The 18,484-nt window shown below is 49.2% G+C and overlaps 1 protein-coding gene across 7 annotated transcripts in view; it reads left to right on the top strand.

The window, feature by feature from the left end:
- LOC138510254 (tight junction protein ZO-2-like) overlaps positions 1-18,484 on the top strand; it is a 1,104,514-nt gene that overhangs the window by 818,628 nt on the left and 267,402 nt on the right. For all 7 annotated transcript variants that reach the window (XM_069625778.1, XM_069625777.1, XM_069625773.1 and 4 more), the window contains one exon: positions 16,753-16,940. In XM_069625778.1, the coding sequence (XP_069481879.1) occupies positions 16,753-16,940 (188 nt within the window). The remainder of the gene's footprint in view (positions 1-16,752; positions 16,941-18,484) is intronic.

The following is an 18,484-nucleotide window of genomic DNA, read 5'->3' on the forward strand; positions in this document are numbered from 1 at the left end:
ACCCTTCTGGGGGTAGCTGAGGGCTCCTTTTGGGGCCTGTCAAAGCTGCCAAGTTGTCAGGGTTTGCCCCAAGGTCTCTGTGGAGACTTCCACCAGTGCTTTCACTAAAGACCCTCTGAGGCCTAATACTGGACTTTGGTCTGAGGAGGCCTCGTCATCTAATGAGGCTTGCAACAGAGACTACGTTCCCAAAGGCATTTCTCCTCATATAGGTTTCGGCCCAAGGCCTAACCCAATTCACGTACTGAGTCAGTACTTGGGGTCTCCAGAGGCCTGTGGTAGTGGTTGGCCCTGCGCTCCACCCTTTCTCAGAGAGCCTTGCAACCCACACAGGCACCTCAGCCACACCTCACCTATGGCACACTATGACATACAGTTCTGCTGCTGTCACTGTGTGGGTATCCAACTCCGGGCAGTCACCGGTACCATCGGAGCATGCAGGTTCAGGAAAATGCAGATGGATTGCTTCCTCCACTTCCTCCCAGCTTCTTTGGGCTTCCTAGTTCTCTGCGTCTCCGACGGGTAGAATTGTCTCCCATTGTGAGGGGCTATTTGGCCTCACCTATTTCTGTGCCTCTCAGTAACTGGGCATCAAGGTAAACTGTAGGCCCCTCCAGCTGTCACGTCATCTCAAAAGAGGACAGGGTTTTTAACATTTTATTTATTTAAATCATTTGGTTGAAATAAATCAACCTTTAATTCACAAATATAAAAACTAAATCAATACATTTCATTCGTAAACATTTAACATCTCAAGAACGAGAGATCACAATATCATAATTTCTTTACAAAGAATTAAAACAGATCAAAACTGATTAACAATCCTATAAAATCTCAATAACACAATGGATCTAAATTCAGTGCACTGATAGAACCTGAAATCGTAATCACGGAGGAAGTAGTGCGCCCTGCGAGTAGCAGAGGCTAAATAAAATAATCTTTGTCAACGCAATTCATTTAATTAAATACATACTATCCCTTCAAGTATTTAGCACGTAGGCAAGATAGGCCACTCCACTCGAGAACCCAGTGTCGTAAAGTCTCTGTCCTTTGCACAGAATCTGCACCTGGCTTTGTCCAGAGAGATCAAACCAAATTAGACTAGGCGACTCCTGGTGCGTACAGTATTCCACCGAAAAAGCAGGAAGCGCAACCGAATACCTCTATCTGGATAAATACTAAGGAATGGTGCTAAAATACCCAGATCTTTATGTTCACCATGCAAATGTTGTAGGCAACTATATGTACGTATGGGTTCTAACGTTTTGATCCAATCCCAACGAAACAATCTGGATTTAGTTTTCATGGGTTTGTTAGAGTTCCTCAGCTGTGCTTCCTCTGTCCTCCAAGATGCTCCACACAAAATGTAGATTTCTTTCAAATGAACCACTGCCTGATCTAAACAGATCTTGTTCAGGTCCAGAAAAAGGGAGTTCCCAGGTGGACATACACATTTCCTTACCATCGAGAGGAAGCTCCAGTATGCTCTCGTCTTGAGGGGGATGATCCCCAACTCATACCTAATTAACGACAATGGTATGCACTTTAGAGCTTGCATTACTCTTTTAAAATTTCCCATCAAAAATCGGAAGAAGCTCCAAAATCCTCATTTGGTACACCTCAACTCTGTATAATAGTTTTGGAACTACTTTTACTTTGTAATACCGAACTGCTGGTCTAAGGAAAGATTTCCCAAATTTAGCATCCACTGTGGACAATTGATTAGACAAGGCAGAAGCTCTAGATTTATACTAGACAGTTAAACTAGAAATATTGGGGCCCGCATTCAACATGAATCCCAGATATGTGAGGGATTTCACCTTCTGAATTTGTTTTTCCAATGAACCACCTCTGTTGGAATCGCTTCCTAGATTTTGTCAGCTGAATGATTTTTGTCTTTTCAGGGTTGACATTCAGCGACAGATCCTTTACGTACTTGACAAATGCATCCATAAGTCTCTGTAGACCAATTGGGATCACATCGAATAAAAGGAAATCATCCACGTATGCCAACCAATTCATTCACCAGTCCTGATATTTTTTGGGACACCAAGTCTGTGGATGACAAATGTTCTCCTGTGTGTGCCAAGTACATATTAAAGAGCAGGGGTGCTTACATGCACCCTTGTCGTAGACCCCTACCACCAGAGATACTTTCAGAAAGAGAGCCTGAGTGGTTCAAACATACTCTTAATATAGTTTCCGAGTACAGAGCCATTATCATTCTCTGTAAACCCCTCAGAATTCCCCATGATGCAAGATTACGCCATAAAAGACCTCTATCAACCGCATCAAAAGCAGCCGTAAGGTCAAGAGCCGTAACATACGCACTCTCATATCTCCCATTCCATGCCAGCGATTGGAGACAATTCATTATGGTTCCATTGAGGGATGTGCCCATATTACCCCTAAAACCTGTCTGCCACTTCTTAAGTATCCCCGACTCCACCTGCCATGATTCAAGATGTGATTGCAAAATAGATGCGAACACCTTACTATCCACATATAAGATTGCTATCAGCCAGTAGTTCAGGGGATTGGACCTATCTTCTCTTTTGAAAATAGGTATTATATGTGCTGTAGACCAGGAATAAGGGTACACCCCCTTCTTTGCAATATTCTCAAAAAGAACAGAGAGAACCTCAGACCAAAAAAGGGGCTCACCCGGAACAGAAGATTTTAGAGGTTGTTCGGCCCTGGGGCACGAGAGGAACTTATTTTGTGCAAACAATCCCCTACTTTTTCTTTACAAAAGTCGTTCATATTTAGCTCTTCTTCATTATCACACAGATCAAGGAGCTCCTGTTGACCCCCTGGGTCTCCTGCAAAAACTCTGACGAAATGGGAAACCCATGTTGCCTCATCAACTCCATTCAGCTGTAGATCTGGCTGAATGTTGTCAACCGCATTTATGATTTTCCAAAATTCTCTACTATCTTCATCTTTGAGGCAACAAAGCATCGCCTCTGCGTCTTCCTGAATAAGCTTATTTCTATTCTGTGCAAGCAAGTTTTTGTAAGATTGTCACGCCCTTCCCCCCTATCCAGATTGGAAATCATTGATGCTTTTTCATAGTAGCTGATTCTTTTCCCTATTAATTTCTTATGAGCCGCTACTTCTTCACTGTACACGTGAGCAGATGATTTTGTCTCGCTCCCTGGTTACCACACTTCAGGTGTTTACCCTCTGTTAACACGAAAGTTTCCCAATATTAGCAGGAGTGAGGACTTGATATCTCCATTGTTCTGAGTTCAGATTCAGATAGACAGTGAGTGATTTAACCTTGTCACAGAACCCCTGTTCCAGGAGATCCTATTCCCACTATTGTTAACAAACAGGTCCTTGTTGCCTGCTAACCTGAACCTGGGATCCCCCTTGGTAATCTCGATCTAGAAGACTGTTTCCACCATAGCATGATCGCTATGAACGGTAAAACGAGTTTCAAAAACGTATACATTTAGGGGACAGCCAGTCATCAATAAAAATGTAATCCAATACTGATGAAGAGCGACCATTGGTCCATGTAGGAGCAATAATCGGTCCGTGATAATTTCATGGCTATAGACTGAGACTCTCCAAACATGCAGACCAAAGCCTCCCGCAGTTGTTTCTTTCCATTCTTTTTACTACCCCATTCAAACTCTCTTATAGACTTCCCAGTATCCAAATTATAGCAATTGGAATTGAGATCACCTAGTAAGATGACATGTCTCCTTATTCGAGTTGGAGAGTTGCACCATTCCTTAACAAATTCATCTGAACACGGCAAGAATTCTTCCAATTCTACCAACCTATCATGCCAGAAGACATTGATTATCAGCAGCTCCCAACAACCTTCTGTTGTAGTAATTTGGATAATCGTAGCTAAAGCACCTTGACTGATATCAGTAGGCCCTAGAAATGTAAGTGAAGGGGAGACCTTTATTCATTTCAGTCCCCCCCACCCCCGAAGGACGACCCGTTGGACCCTTACTAGCTGATTGACCAGTCACTGGGTAGCCCTCAAATGAACGAAGCTGCGTCTACCATCTTTCTTGCAGGGCGATTACAAAAAAAGAACTCAGCCAGTTCATAACCGCCACGGAGGTGAAAAAGCACCCATGCCCTCTTGTATTCCAATTGACTAAACTCAGTAACTTCCTTTTGAACTTCCTTTTCAACAAGTTTTTCTGAGAGTTTCCAAAACCTCATGCACCCAGAGCCAATGAGGCATTTTTTCAAGAGCCTCGTGAAAAGTGTTCCTTCCCACACCTCAGCCAGTTTCTTCACAAGACCGACCTACGCAAACTCCTCAATCATTGGGTTCAGATGTTCCAGCACAGCTAGCTTCCCCACGGATGGACCTTGGGTCATGGCCTTCTTTCCCTTTGCCAAAGTACCCACCTTTGCTTCCTACTCCATTGCCACCCAATCCTGTGTGAGATGACCCTCCAGAAGACCGGGATGTGGTTTCCGTGGACACTGAGGAAAGAACTCTGTTGGCTAAAGTTTTCCGCAACTGGGTACAGGGGCTAATGGAATATTTGGGGATTCAACTTCTAGAAAAACCCAAACATTTGCAACCTGACAATGTGGGTGTGGGGAGCAGTTACGCTCTGGCAGAAACCTGCCTCTGTTCACCCAGTGACTAAAAAGTGGACATAGATATAATGATCCTTGCCTGGTGATAAGCGATTTGTGATGAGCCACCCCACAGTAGTAGCAGAGCATCTTTCTCCCACTCTGCACCCTCCGCTTTTTGATTTTACCTGGTCGTGATGAATGAATCCTGGACAAGACTGGAAAAAAGTGTGCCAGAATTCCACTCTCAGCTTCTTAGGCAAGCCAACGTAGAAGCGGTCATGGCGGCTGCTAACACTAGTTCTGGAAAGAATTGGGGGTTTAGGATTCGCTTCTTCTTCCTGACTTTCAAGCAGGTTCCCGCTCAAGCTTAGCCAAAGCTCGCCAGGTAGCCCAAGATCTCATGGAAGCCGCCTATTCTCCAGCATGGGGTCTGGCATGGATTCACATGCTCATGAAAATTCCCCGTCGTCAGGCCGGGAATCCTCAGTAAAAGAAAGAGTTCCACTTTCACTCACAAACTATTTCTCCTTTAAACCAATCACTATCCTCTGGGTCAAACTGCCCCATTCAATGAACGTCCTCTCCCTAAGCCCCTCCTCTGGCAGCCATCTTCAGATTTTTACTGCATGTTTCAGTGTTGGGAGTCCTTGAGTTTTGCTCTGTGAGCTACTTCTACATTTACTGCCGTTTTTTGACAGAAAAAGTTTCTATATTTTGTCAAAAAAGAGCCTGTGTGCTCTTCTCTCCATCTGCCTACAGTAGGGATCCATTTGTCTGTGAATTTCAGCGCCCCTCAAGGGCGAGGATCGTCAACGTTTCTTTGAAGTTTCCAGAAGGCTATCTGGCCCACTCCGCACCTCCAGCCATAATGGAGGACAATGAAGGAAGATCTCTTTTCAGGCCCTGCACCAGATGCGGGCTATGGAATGTGTTTGTAGAGGACAAACCCCTCCAATTCCTCTGTCCTAACCCGGACCACAAGGAAGGAGAGTGCAGGATCTGCCTCGGTTTCTCCAAGAAAACGATGAAGGATCAACACAGTAGACTGGCAGTGTGGCTAAGCTCCAAGGCCTCCGGCCCGTTCAGGGTCATGCCTCACCCAGACCAGCTGGTCCGAGTAGTGGGCTTCTAAGTCCTTTGAGGGCACCCCATCCGTGGGGGCTGAAGGCCAGGCACTAAAATTCTGGTTCCATCAGGGTAGCGCGCAAGCGGGTCACGCGATGGACAGCGTGCAATCAACATCACCATCCTCCTCCATCGCCAGCCAGCAATCGAGCTCTTCCTCGAAAAGGAAATCGTCCAACCCGGCTAAGCCGAGAAGCCAAGGACGGAGGAGAAGGCGGCCGACCCGCACAAGAAGGCCCAGGCAGCTCAGGAGAAATCTTCGTTGACGATTGAGCTGGTGGCTACTGCTCTTATGAAGGCGAAAGGGGCTGATCCTGTGAAGGTAACGCCCAGAGCACCCAAGGTGTCCCTGCCTGTGATATGGGAAGCCTCCACATTGACTGTCGGGAAGTCTTCTGGCACGCCGGAAAAGGGGATGCCGTCTCTGAGCCCAGCTCTGACCCCTCAGGATGCAAAAAAGGGGACGGGGCGAACAAGTCCCAGACCAGCCTCAGGCCTTGCCCCAGGCCATCGAAGTTTCGTCCACAGATGACGAGGACCTGGAGTCACTACACACGGTCCATGAGTACATTTAGGAGGACGACGGCAGCGGCAACGACGGCGGCGGCAACGCCGGCGACAGCGTGGGGCCTAGTGTTCCGATGACGCCAGCTCAGCCAAGGGATGTTACGCTGGATATCCTATCGACCCGGCACACTTTTTTGTCAAAAATCCAGAAAAGGATGCCATAGGGCCTGGTTCCTGCGTCATCCGAAGCCACCGTTTCAGCCTCCACATCCGCGTCGGGCCCCCGCCCCCCTGTGGACAGATACAGATACAGCCACAGCGACGACGGACGACAATGATATTGTCACTGTGGCCGGATCTCCTCAGCCAAAGGTTCTGAGCTTTTCAAGCTCACGCCCGAAGAGACTGTGGGTTTCCTGTACCAGAGGTGCAAGGCCAAAAAAAAGACCATCATGGCGGTATCCCTTCTGGACGATGTGTGGGAGGAGGGCCTGGCCCTCTTGAAGAACCCTTGCATGGCCCATGCCAAGCATGATAGGCTGGAGAAAAAATACAGGGTGCCAGAATCTGCACCCAGGTACCTACAGTCGCAACCATCGCCGGACTCTGTGGTTTCGGCGATTGCGAGGAAAGCGTAGTTGTACCCTTCCTGTCATCCTCAGTCCCTCTGTACAGCAAGGGGAAGAAGGTGGGCGCCATGGGAAGGATGGTTATTTACACTGCGGCGTCCACCATCAAGGCGGCCAATGCACTGGCGGTCCTGGCCAGGTAGGACGGGGAGCTGTGGTACAAGCTGGGCCCAATTCTGGAGTTCCTCCCAGACAAGAGGATGGAGGCGATCACCCTCTTCCAGGAGGGAGAAGTGGCTTCAGACCTTGCCGTCACAGTGGCACATGACATCACCGACACAGGGTTCCGACAGATGGGGAACGTTGTCTCCCTCCGTCGTCAAGGCTGGCTGAAGGCCACAAATTTCCGCCAGGAGGTCCAGGCGAGGGTAGTGGGCATGCTGCTCGACGGAGATAACCTTTTTGGGAAGGTCGTCAGCGAGTCAATGCAGGCCATCAAGATGGATACAGAGACGGCCCGTGCCCTGGGGACGCTCCAGCAACACCACTCTTCTTTTCGCTCCTCCACAGGGAAGTAGAACAGATCGACAAAAGGTTTCTCCTTGCGCACTGCCAGACCTCCAGGTTCATGACCCAGGCGGCGTACAGAGGCCATTCCAAGGCCTACAGTGGAGGTGGTCAGCAACACCGTAGCCCTCAATGAAGTTTCTGTCGCTCAAGGCACGACGGCGGCGCGAAAGCCAGACTCAACCAGCCAGGATGTCGGGCCCCCACCCATGCACCCCAGTGTGAGGCCAGCTGATGGGATTTGTCAGCGAGTGGTAGAAGTTCTCCACCGACCAATGGGTGCTGGACACTCGCCCATGGACATACTCTGGAATTTCAGTGCAGGTGTCCGCGGAGCAGGAGCAGCACGTCCCTCAATTCTTGGAGGAGGTACGGGCCATGCTGCGAAAGGGGGCGATAGAGCTGGTTCCACAATGACTCCAGGGCTCTGGATGTCACGACTGCTGGCAGCTGGCGAGTCTGGCAGAGGTGGAAACTCCGACGCCATTAGACTATTCCGCCATGTTTCCTTGAAACGCTACACTGCGGTCTAGTCTTTTTCCAACATGGCCGCCGTCAGGTATATAACCATCAGTTACTCGACGGATCAGCGCGTTGCAACTGTGCTTTCACGTGTTGCGTGCGCTCTATTCTGTGTTTATTCAGTAATCCTTGTTCCACCTTCCTCCCCTTTTCCTCCCTCTTCCATTTCCTTGCTTCAAGTCTATCCGTTGTTACTTGCCACTTCCTCCTGGATCACTACCTCTCCTTCTTCGTTTTCTGCTTGTGAAGTTGTTTACCATCCTCACTTCCGTCTTGGAGAGCTCCTCCGGAGACTTCTGCTTCATTTACGGAAAGATTACCTCTCATCGGATCCGCCTATTCGACAGTCCTCTTCGAAACATCGTGGGGTTTTTTATGCCTTTGTGGCTTTTTCCCCTGAAATATATCTGTCGCGGAGAGTAGTCACTGTGAATTTCTCTATATAGAGTCACGGTAGCTTCCTTTCGAGGCAGACCGTATCTGCTCACAAAGAAGAAGACTCCAGCGCGGCAATCCCGAAGAAAGAAGCTAAACTATTCTACCTCATCAGGTGAGGAGGAAGAAGGGTTTTTGGGGCTGTGCAGTAAATCTAGCAGTGAAGAGGATATAGCAGATTCTGAGATCAATCCGGTAAAAGAGTCTGCTAGTCTTGACACTGGAGTCTACTCCAGATACTTTTTGGTCAAAAAGAAAACCGGGGGCTGGTGGCCCCTTCTAGACCTGCAGCGTCTCAGCAAGTACCTCAAGTCCCAAAAATTCAGAATGGTCACATTTCAGCACGTGCTCAGCCAACTGGAAGAATGAGACTTCTTGACGTCGCTGGACCTAGAGGATGCCTACTTCCACGTCCCCATTCACAAGATGCACCGAAGTTCCTACGATTTGTAGTGCAGGGATAGCCCCACCAGTTCAAGGCCTTCCCCTTCGGCCTGAAGTCAGCCCCTGAGGATGTCTGCGTCTACAGGGGATACACGTGTACCCGTACCTCAACGACTAGCTTATTCAGCCCAGTTTGCAAAAGTTGGCAGTCGGATACACCGAGACGGCCGTCCAGCTGCTGATGCATCTGGAATTCTCCATCAATTATCCGAAGTCCTGCTTGACACCATCGCAGAACACGCTGTTCCTAGGAGCAATATTCGATACAGTCTCCTGCCCAGCATCGCCCTCGAAGGAGAGGGTAGCAGCCATTCTGGGGAAAGTGCAGTGGCTATTGTCACTGAAGACTGCCACGGTGCGGACCATCAAGTCGCTTCTCAGCATGATGTAGTCTTGATTCTACCTTATCCAGCTCTGCAGGTTACGGATGCAACCTCTTCAGAAATTCATGGATGCTCGCAGGATTCTGGTGTCTGGAAGCTTTGCGGACAAGATCCCGCTTGACGAGGAGTTCCGTCGGGCGATACAGTGGTGGGGCATTCACTCTGTCATCCGGGCAATCCTTCAATCCTTATTTCACTTCCCTTTGGTGCCTCGCCTCCTCCGGCGCCTTTTGACCACAAGAGGCTTCACGAGGTGTGTCTCATGCGACCGTTCATTCCCAGACTCAAACCCCCAGTGCTTCGGGCCCGATGACCACTATGACTCCTGTTCGGCTTTCAGCGTTCTCGGTCACAGGGTATTAAAGAATTGTTTGTAAAAACAAAAGGGGTGGGAGTGAGGCGCGCACTCCAAATCCTGGCCAATATACTACCTGAAGAAAGAAAAAAAATAACTGGGTTAAATCCCAAAGTGTCCAATTCACTGGGTTAGATCCCAATTGTTGCAAAAATGTTCACAGGGATCCCTTCTGCTGCATTTGTACTGCTGTTCTCCTCCTCCTAGCGCTTTCGTGTCCCAACACTCTTCAGGGAGGCTGAGTTGCCTTTCTTTTCAGGTGAATCCAATTAAATTGCTAATGCAGTCTCCAAGGATTATGGAAGCTGTAGTGCAATCATTTGTTCTATTCAAGTGACCAAGGAAAGACTCCCCTCCAGGAGCACACATCTTACCCTTAGCAGGGGTAGGGGGGAAAACCATAACTAAGGGTAAGATGTGTTCTCATGGAGGGGAGGGGAGTCTTTCCTTGGTCACCTGAATTGAACAAATTATTTCACTACAGCTCCCATAATCCTCAGAGACTGCATTAGCAACATAATTGGTTTCACCTGAAAAGAAAGTCAACACAGCCTCCCTGAAGAGTGTTGGGAAACGAAAGCGCTAGGGGTGGAGGGTGGGGGGGTTGGACAGCAGTACAAATGCAGCAGACGGTGGCATTTTTTTGTGACACTTGGGTTCTAACTCAGTGAATTGGGCACTTTGGGATTTAACACAGTTATTCTTTCTTTTTTCAGGTAGTATATTGGCCAGGACTGGAGTGTGCGCCTCACCCCCCTTTTGTTTTTACATGTAATTTGTGGGGATCCGGACTCCAGTGGCTGCAGCACCGGGGACATTTTGCCCTAGAGTGGAGAACCATAGTTATGGCTTTCTCCCCCTCCCCTGCTTAAGGGTAAGATGTGTGCTCCTGGAGGGGAGTCTTTCCTTGGTCACCTGAATTGAACAAATGATTTCACTAGATCTCCCATAATCCTCTGAGACTGCATTAGCAATGCAATTGGTTTCACCTGAAAAGAAAGTCAACACAGCCTCCCTGAAGAGTGTTGGAACACGAAAGCACTAGGAGGAGGAGAACAGCAGTACAGATGCAGCAGAATGGATCCAACCCTGTGAACGTTTTGTGTAACATTTGGGATCTAACCTAGTGAATTGGACACTTTGGGATTTAACCCAGTTATTCTTTTTCTTTTTTCAGTTAGTATATTGGCCAGGATTTGGAGTGCGTGCCTCACCCCCCTTTTTGTTTTTACATTAAAGAATTGTTCGTCGTGGTGGAGGGAGATATTCCACACTTCTCTTCTTCCCCACCTATAGAAGACAATTGACTAACTTTGGCCCCTACTTCTGACTGAAACCTATATGTTACCTGTCATCTTGTAGCCTGTATGTTTTAAAGTCCTATGTGTCCATGTTTTTGGCACCCAGATGCTTGCGGGCTTCGGCGCGGTAAAAGTAAATAAAGGAGTCGTCTCCAGTACCTCTCGTCAATACAAGGTAGGCCCTCGGTTCAGCACGGCTCCTCAGGGCAGCAACTGCTTCCTCAGATGTAGGTTCTTGGAGACCACTAAGGCTACTGGCTTTCAAGCCGAGGGGCCCGAGGGCGGTCTGGGGACAGACCTGAGGCCTTCCAGGCTACCGGCTCCCAAGCTGAGGGGCTCAGGGGCCCTACCAGGCTGTCCTCGGAAGGACTATCATGCTTGTCTTCTTCTAGCCGAGTGCCACCTCCAATAGTCTGTCCTCGGCTAGATCCAGCACGGCTACTGGCACAGGTGCCAAGGGCTCCCAGCCTCTTGGAATTCGCTCTGAGGCAGTGAATCAGGGAATTACCACTACCGGCCTGCCAGCTTGAGAGATCAGCACCTAGTAGAGGGATCTAAGGTTGATGCTTCTGCTTCGGGTGCAAGACCCAAGAGGTACCCTCTTGTGTCTGAGGCCTTTTTTGGCTCTGAGCGTTTTTACCCTCCCATCCGGTGCATGGCGCAAGGCTTAAAAATGGTGGAGTGGCCCGTGGTGGAGCCTGCCAAGCAGGTGGCCATCTGGGCTCCAGCTCAGGGTCCGCCAGTGCTTTCACAGGATGATCCCAGCCCCCTTCTCTCTGTAAGCAGCAGCTGACCCTACGCTGCAGGTTTTTGGTCCCCTCAGGGCTACATCTACCCATCAGACTTACGGCTACACTCACAAGCCGCCTCAGTGCTTTGACCAAGAGAGGCGGCCCAGCGCCTCCGAGGGCCGGGCCCTTAGGGATCAGTCAGCTTGTGAGGACTGCTTCTTCAAGCGCTTCCTCCTCCTCATGCGTTCCCATCAGATGAAGGGGCCCCTGAAGGACATTGTGAAGGAGGTCATCCAGCAGATGACGCTACTTCGGCACCCTCCTCTGAGTACTCTTCCCGTGCCTCCAGCACTCATGGTGACGGCCCCCCTCTGTTTCAGGCCCCACCGGTTGTTCTGACCCTTCCATCTCCTCCTGTACCACCAACACTTTCCCCTCAACAGCCGTTGGACCTGTCTGCGGCTCCGGACCTGGGTGGGGGACTCTGCCGGCACCTGTGTTCCAGGGCCTGGATTCCCCTCGGTCTGTAAAAAGGGGCGAGAGATGACACCCAGGACAATGAACACTCTTTATCGGTTAAGGCCTTTCATTACATCCTTCAGGGCCTGGCGGAGTTCTTGTGGGTCCCTCTTCCCAAGGAAGCCCCCCAGGAGTCGGGAGTGCTAGCGTAGGTCTTGCTTAAACGCACCAGGTTCCGGTTTGGCATTATTCCCTGCCAGAAGGATGTCCTGCAGGTGGTGCGGAAGATCTGGGAGAAGCCCAGGGCCAACGCCCAGATGACCAAGAAGTTGGACAGCAGATTTAGGCTGACAGACGGCGAGCCAATCCTCCTGGCCTCCAAACCACAGCCCCATTCTTCTGTGGTGGCTGCGGCCTTGTTGTATCCTAAACCATCGTCTTTGGCGTCTTCCTCCACGGGAGCCGCCTCCAGTTGCCTCTCGAAGGAGGACAGGGTGCGTGGGAAAGCAATGTTACTCCATCTCGGGACTGCATCTACGACAGGCCAACGCAGATGCCCTCTTGGCTACGAAACACCAGAAGCTGTGGCGGGAGCTCAGGGAATTGCTGCCAGACCTCCCTTCAGACAAGCAAGCCTGCTTCAATGTCGGTCTGGCGGCTGCCTGGGCCATTGCGCAGGACCTCATGGAGTGCTTGGTCACACACATTGACACAGCCAGCAGAGGGCTGTGCCTGGGGGTCGAGATGAGAAAGACGGGATGTATGCAAGCCACAAAGTTTTCAACTGATGTGCAGTAGCAAATCTTGGATCTGCCCTACAAGGGCGTGGACCTTTTTCATTTCGTTCCACTGATAACAAATTTAACAAAGAAGAAAACCTACACTCAAACCACCAAGTCCTTGGGCATCCTGACAAAACCAGCTCAGAAGTCCTTCCCTAAATCACTGGGTAGGACAGAGTTCAAACGGCGCACGTACTCCGGCCTCAAGGCATTATAAGAGCGTGGTACACAGGCCTCACAGGTTGCCCAGCGACAAAAGGAGGAAACGGCAGAGGACGTTGCATTGGTTTTTCCGCTCCCCCTCCTCTGCCCCCACCTCAGCCAAAAAGCAGTGATGTCAAAGTCGGGAACACAGCTAGTCTGTGGGGGCCGTTTGACTCTGTTCCAGAACACCTGGAAGGGTCTTCATCAACCTGTGGATCCTATCCGTAGTCTCCACGGGCTTCAGTTTTCCTCTTCCTTTGCCTCTACCATCCTCTCCTCCTCTTCGTCAGATCAGGTCCAGGGAGGTCCTTTTCGCTCTTGGACATGCAGGCGATCGAGCTGGTTCCTCTTGTAGACAGGCTTTGGTTACTTTTCCAGGATATTTGCAGTACCCAATAACCAGGCTGGCCTGAGGGTAGTCCTGGACCTGTCATTTCTAAATCGGTCTTTACTGCTGGAACGCTTCAAGACTATTACTCCTGCGCACATAGCTGAGTCTCTGTGGGCAGGGGACTGGATGTGTTCCCTGGACCTCAAGGATGCGTTCCTGCATGTACCCATATATCGACTGCATCAGAGGTTTCTGCAGTTCACGATTATGGCAAACCTACTCAGCCTCTCCTGTCTTCACAAAGTTGATGAATGCAGTGGCGGGCCTTCTTCTCTTGGAGGGCCATCATCTATGCCCTTATCGACACTGCTGGTTGGTGGGGGCGGGATTCACCCGAAGGGGTGGTGCACTCCTGCCAGGGATTGGCAGATACCCTTCATCAACTGGGGATTTCCCTCAACCAGAGGAAATCTCAGTTATGCCCATCTCAAGAGCTGGTCTTCATAGGGGTGCGTTGGAACACTACTGTTCAGTGGGTGGTCCCCATTCCCGAGAGGCTTATGTCCCTCTGCAAGGCAGTGGGACACTTTTTGGCCAACTCTTCCACTTCGGCATGGTGGTTCCAGCACATGGGCCTGATGGTCTCCTGCGTGCTCACTGTACAGCATGCCCACCTCAAGATGAGGCACCTCCAGCTCCACCTGGCGGCCAATTGGGATCCGGAAACCGGGTCTCAGTCGGGCACCATCCCAATTCCACCACGCCTGCTGCCGTTCTTCGCTGGTGGCGGATGGAGGACAATGTCTCAGTTGGAGCCCACTTCACCCGGCATGAGCCTACTCTGGTGTTGACGCACGGCTCTCTTTTGGGCTGGGGGGCTACTCTGGAGGGCTCAGCAATTCATGGAGTGTGGTCCAGGACTGAAGCCCTCCTGCATATCAATGTGCTCGTCTTCAGGGAAGTGGGCCTGGCCCTGAAGGCATTTTTGCCCCTCATCAGGGATGAGTCGGTCCTGGTCAGGATGGGCAATTCTACTATGATGTTTTACCTGAACCAGCATGGTGACCATTTGACGGCCATCAGGGCTTACAAGAATTCCCCAGAGCGTGTGTTTTCCTCAGCCAATTTGGTGGTTAAGGCCCACCTTAAGGGGTTGTCTAGGCTTTTTTCTCCGGTGCATAGACCTCATCCGGTCTGGGACATCAATGCGCTTCTTGTGGCTTTGCAGCGCAAGCCTTTGAGCCGATGGCTTCTGCACACATCCGCTTGGTGACGCTGAAGACCGTTTTATTGGTGGCTCTCACCTCTGTGCACAGGGTTAGTGAGCTGCAGGCATTGCCTTTGTGCAAGCCAATTGCCACGTCTCACAACAGAAAGGTCATCTTGCATACTCGCCCACATTTCTTGACCAAGGTGGCTTCTCAATTTCATGTGAATCAATCAAGAGATCTGCCTCCTGGTGGTTTTCCCGAACCCGCAAAGAGAGGGCCCTGCATTCCTTTGACCTCAAGAGAGTCCTTCAGTTGTATCTCTCGGATTAAATTCTTCAGGAAGTCTGAGGCTTTGTTTGTGACTTTTCAGAGCTCTTCCCCCAGCTCTGAGGCTTCCATTGCTTGTTGATGGTTCAGGCCATTTCAGAGGCGTATACGGCCAGGGGCAAACCTGTTCCTGGGGGCATTCATGCTCTGGCGGTCAGAGCCAAGGCCGCAGTGTCACATTTCAGAGACACGCGTCTTGGGATGTCATCAGCAAGACGACTACTTGCCCAACTCAGTCGGCCTTCTGTACACCAGCTCCAGGCGCGGTGGATGGAGAGTTTGGTCAGGCGGTTCTGAAGAACCTTTTTGCTTCAACTTAGTTTGGAGGCAGGGTATCACAGCTCCAACCTATGTTTCTTGTTCGGTGGAATACCCCACAAGGATGCAGGAAAGGGGACGGGATGTAGGAGTAATTAAAGTTACTTACCATAGTGACTAGAGTACTCAGTCGATGGGCCCCTTTCCTCCATACGTCCCACCCTCCTTCCTTTGCTAGTATGCCAAGGGCTTGTATGTACAAGTGCAGCCAGGTATCTAAGCGTCTGATGTGTTCAAAGGGGACTGAGCTCAGGCGCCAGAGGGCGGAGCTTCGGCGGGGCATTCCCACAGCAGAGGCCACGTCCCCACGCGCTATACTAAATTTAAAGGGGGAAGCGCAATATTTTGCTGCCAAAGTTCTGATACCTGAAAGGGGACTATGAGTACTCTAATCACTACAGTGAGTACATTTAATTTTCACATAAACCAAAGCATTTCCCTACTTGTCTTATTTCCTGATCCCCAGACAGAAGCTGATTGTCAAGCGTCTAGGCAGTGGAGAATTTGAGCATTGAGGCTCGTCTCAAGATGACTGCGCCTCCTAGATCCTCAGACAGGCTGTCACATTTGGCAGTGCCCAACCAAGCAAAAAGCAGCCAAAACTACCATAGTCAGGTGGACGGTTTTTTGCATTTCTCTTCCATCAGGTTCAAGGCAAGGTTCCACCTCAAGGCTTTCATGCTCATCTGACTAGAGCAAAGAGCATGGCAGTGGCCTTAAAGCAACTGTGGCATTGGAAGCCATGTGCCAAGCAGCAACTTGGGCCTCCCCTTAAACATTTTGTTAATACTACTCGCTGGATTAGTTCCAGGGCTGATGCTTCATTCCCACAATCATCTTAAATATTTTTGAAGTAGTTTAGGTTACCTTCTCCCTGGAATAGAGCAGTGCTTGGCACTCTCCTGAAAGTATGACGCAGGTGTAAGGAAAAGTTACTTAGCATAGTGACTACTTTACTGGTAGTCCAAAGTCCCACTTTCTCTGTATGCCGGCCTTCCATCCCCCTAATAAGTTAGTTCTTCCGGGGCTCTTGGCAGTTCTGTGACTGAAAGGAAGGAGCGTGGGGAGCAGATATTAAGGAACAGCCATGCTACACACAAAGGACCACCTCCGCTTATCGAATTCTTTAAGGTGAGGCGCGCTAGGGCTCCGTTCCTGTCCCCGCACAGCAGGAACTCTAAAGAAATATGGAGGAAAGGGGACTTTGGACAAGGCGTACAGTTGTCAGCACAGTGAGTAACTTTTCCTTTTGGTTGCTCTAGAGCTCGACGGGCATGGATGTTACAACGTATGTGACCCGTTAAGCCTCAGTTAGCCCTATTGCAGTGGGATCAAAGGATTTAATGATTAATGCTTAAACATCTAGATGCTAGTGTTTATGAACAAATACACCTCACAGCATTAAATCAAATGTTTGAAAAGCATGGCCACTTTCACAGATATACCCGTTCATTTATAAAAATGTTCACTTTCATAGGTTTATGGAGAGTGTCAAAGTTAATATTGTGATTGGCTTAGCTTTCTTTTCGCTGTGCACCTACGTTCAGCCATCCAAATGAAGATGCCCAATTTCATGTTGTTGCCCCTGTGCTAGACACATGCTATTTTCATCTTTCAGGGCAGAGCAGATGGCAAGTGTTCAGAATAGTCAGAGAGGAGGCGCTGGTGACCGAGCAGATTTCTACAGAAGTCGTGGTCAAAGGACTGGCATGAAAAAGAACGTTAAGAAAGGTCGAGATGATCAGACGCCCATTGCAGCTGTGAGCACCAAATTTCCAGCCTATGAAAGGATAACGTTACGAGAAGGTGAGAGCGCATTCGTTGATAAAAGGTTGCACAGAAATGCTTTTTTATGAAACAGTATTCTTGTCAACAGGTTTCAACCACCTGAAATGTCCTTTAATTCAGGAGTACTTTGAATGATATCACTTAAATTCATATATTGAACAGAAAATTGCTGTGTAGCATAATAAGCCTTACATATTTGAATATGGTACTAACTACATTTCCATTTTCACTTGTATACCTATATTGTTCAAGCCCTCTTCCTTTGCTTGCCCTACTCGGGATGATATTTTTCTTATTTAAAAAAAATGGTTTTAATTTTGTGTTAATATAGTTTCTTTTTATAGAGTTTGCTGCATACAGAACTTTTGTTGTAACCACATAAATTAAAACATTGTAATGTTCAAAAAGCAGTTATTTATGTTGAATGCCATTAGCGGAAAAAGTGCAGTGAAAAGGTTTTTGGTACAGTGCCCATTGACCAACAGGCTGTCAACAGGAGACTAGTCACCTGGACAGATTTAGAGCGTCTGTGCATTTTCTGCATGCGATGTTGAAGCAGTGACTTGCTAACCTTGCGGTTTGCCACTAATGCAAATTGAAGTACAATTTGCTGGAGCCGCCTGTACACCCTCCCACATGTTATGCCCGAGTTGTGCATGCTAGACTAAGGGAGCCTAGATTAGAATTCGGTAGCATACTCCAGATTCCATTGCCACGTTGGGTGGCTGGAAGAGAAACGCTGCCTAACTTGAAAATGGCTTCTACCCATTTTCTAGCCTTCGCGCATGTCGCCACGGGATGACATGCAGTACAAACTATTTTACATGGGTGAATTGTATTCTGCCTTTAGTTTAATGCAGTTGTGAAGCACACTCCAAAACTTCACAAAGATGACACATATCTCCCCCTTACTTGGTCAATTAGATACAATTAAGGTACAAGTGTCAGCCATAGAAGTGGTAAGGGTTGGTTGGAAGGCGAGCAGTGAGAGAAGTGGAAAGGACAGGAGAGAGATGTTGGAGCGGAGCAGGCAAGAAGAAGCGGTGCAGAGTTGGACAAAGGGCAGATGAAGTGGAGGTGACGTATATTGCGAGAAAGGGAGCGTAGTAGGTGGAAGAAGAGGCAATATGAAGGGGGAAAAAGGCAAGGAACATGTAAAGCGAGATGGATAGTATAAAGGCAAGGTGAAAGTAATATTGGATGGAGAGGAGGAAAGGAACAAGTGGGGTAAGAGACGGAAAAGAATGAAGACCAATAACCAGAGGAGGGGTGGAAGGCACCTTAAGGGTGAGAGCAAGGATGTAAGCCCAGAAAGAAAGGAAAGGCAGTCGTTTAAAACCTGGGCCACAAGAGTGTTCCTCTGCTGGTGGAGACCAAGAGCCACAGTGAGTCTTGAGAAACAACCTAGGAAACATGACGCCTAGTACCATCTAAGTTGAGAGTGTACTTTTGAAAGTAATCTAGAAGGGGAAAACGTACACTTTGGTCCAACACTTTATGCTTTGCCTGGCACCTGAACCCCTCCACACTGTGAACCGAAGGGTGCCAGGTGGGGTGGGGGT

Source organism: Ambystoma mexicanum, chromosome 6p (assembly GCF_040938575.1).
Source record: "Ambystoma mexicanum isolate Mex_15411 chromosome 6p, UKY_AmexF1_1, whole genome shotgun sequence".
Classification (NCBI taxonomy): Eukaryota; Metazoa; Chordata; class Amphibia; order Caudata; family Ambystomatidae; genus Ambystoma; species Ambystoma mexicanum.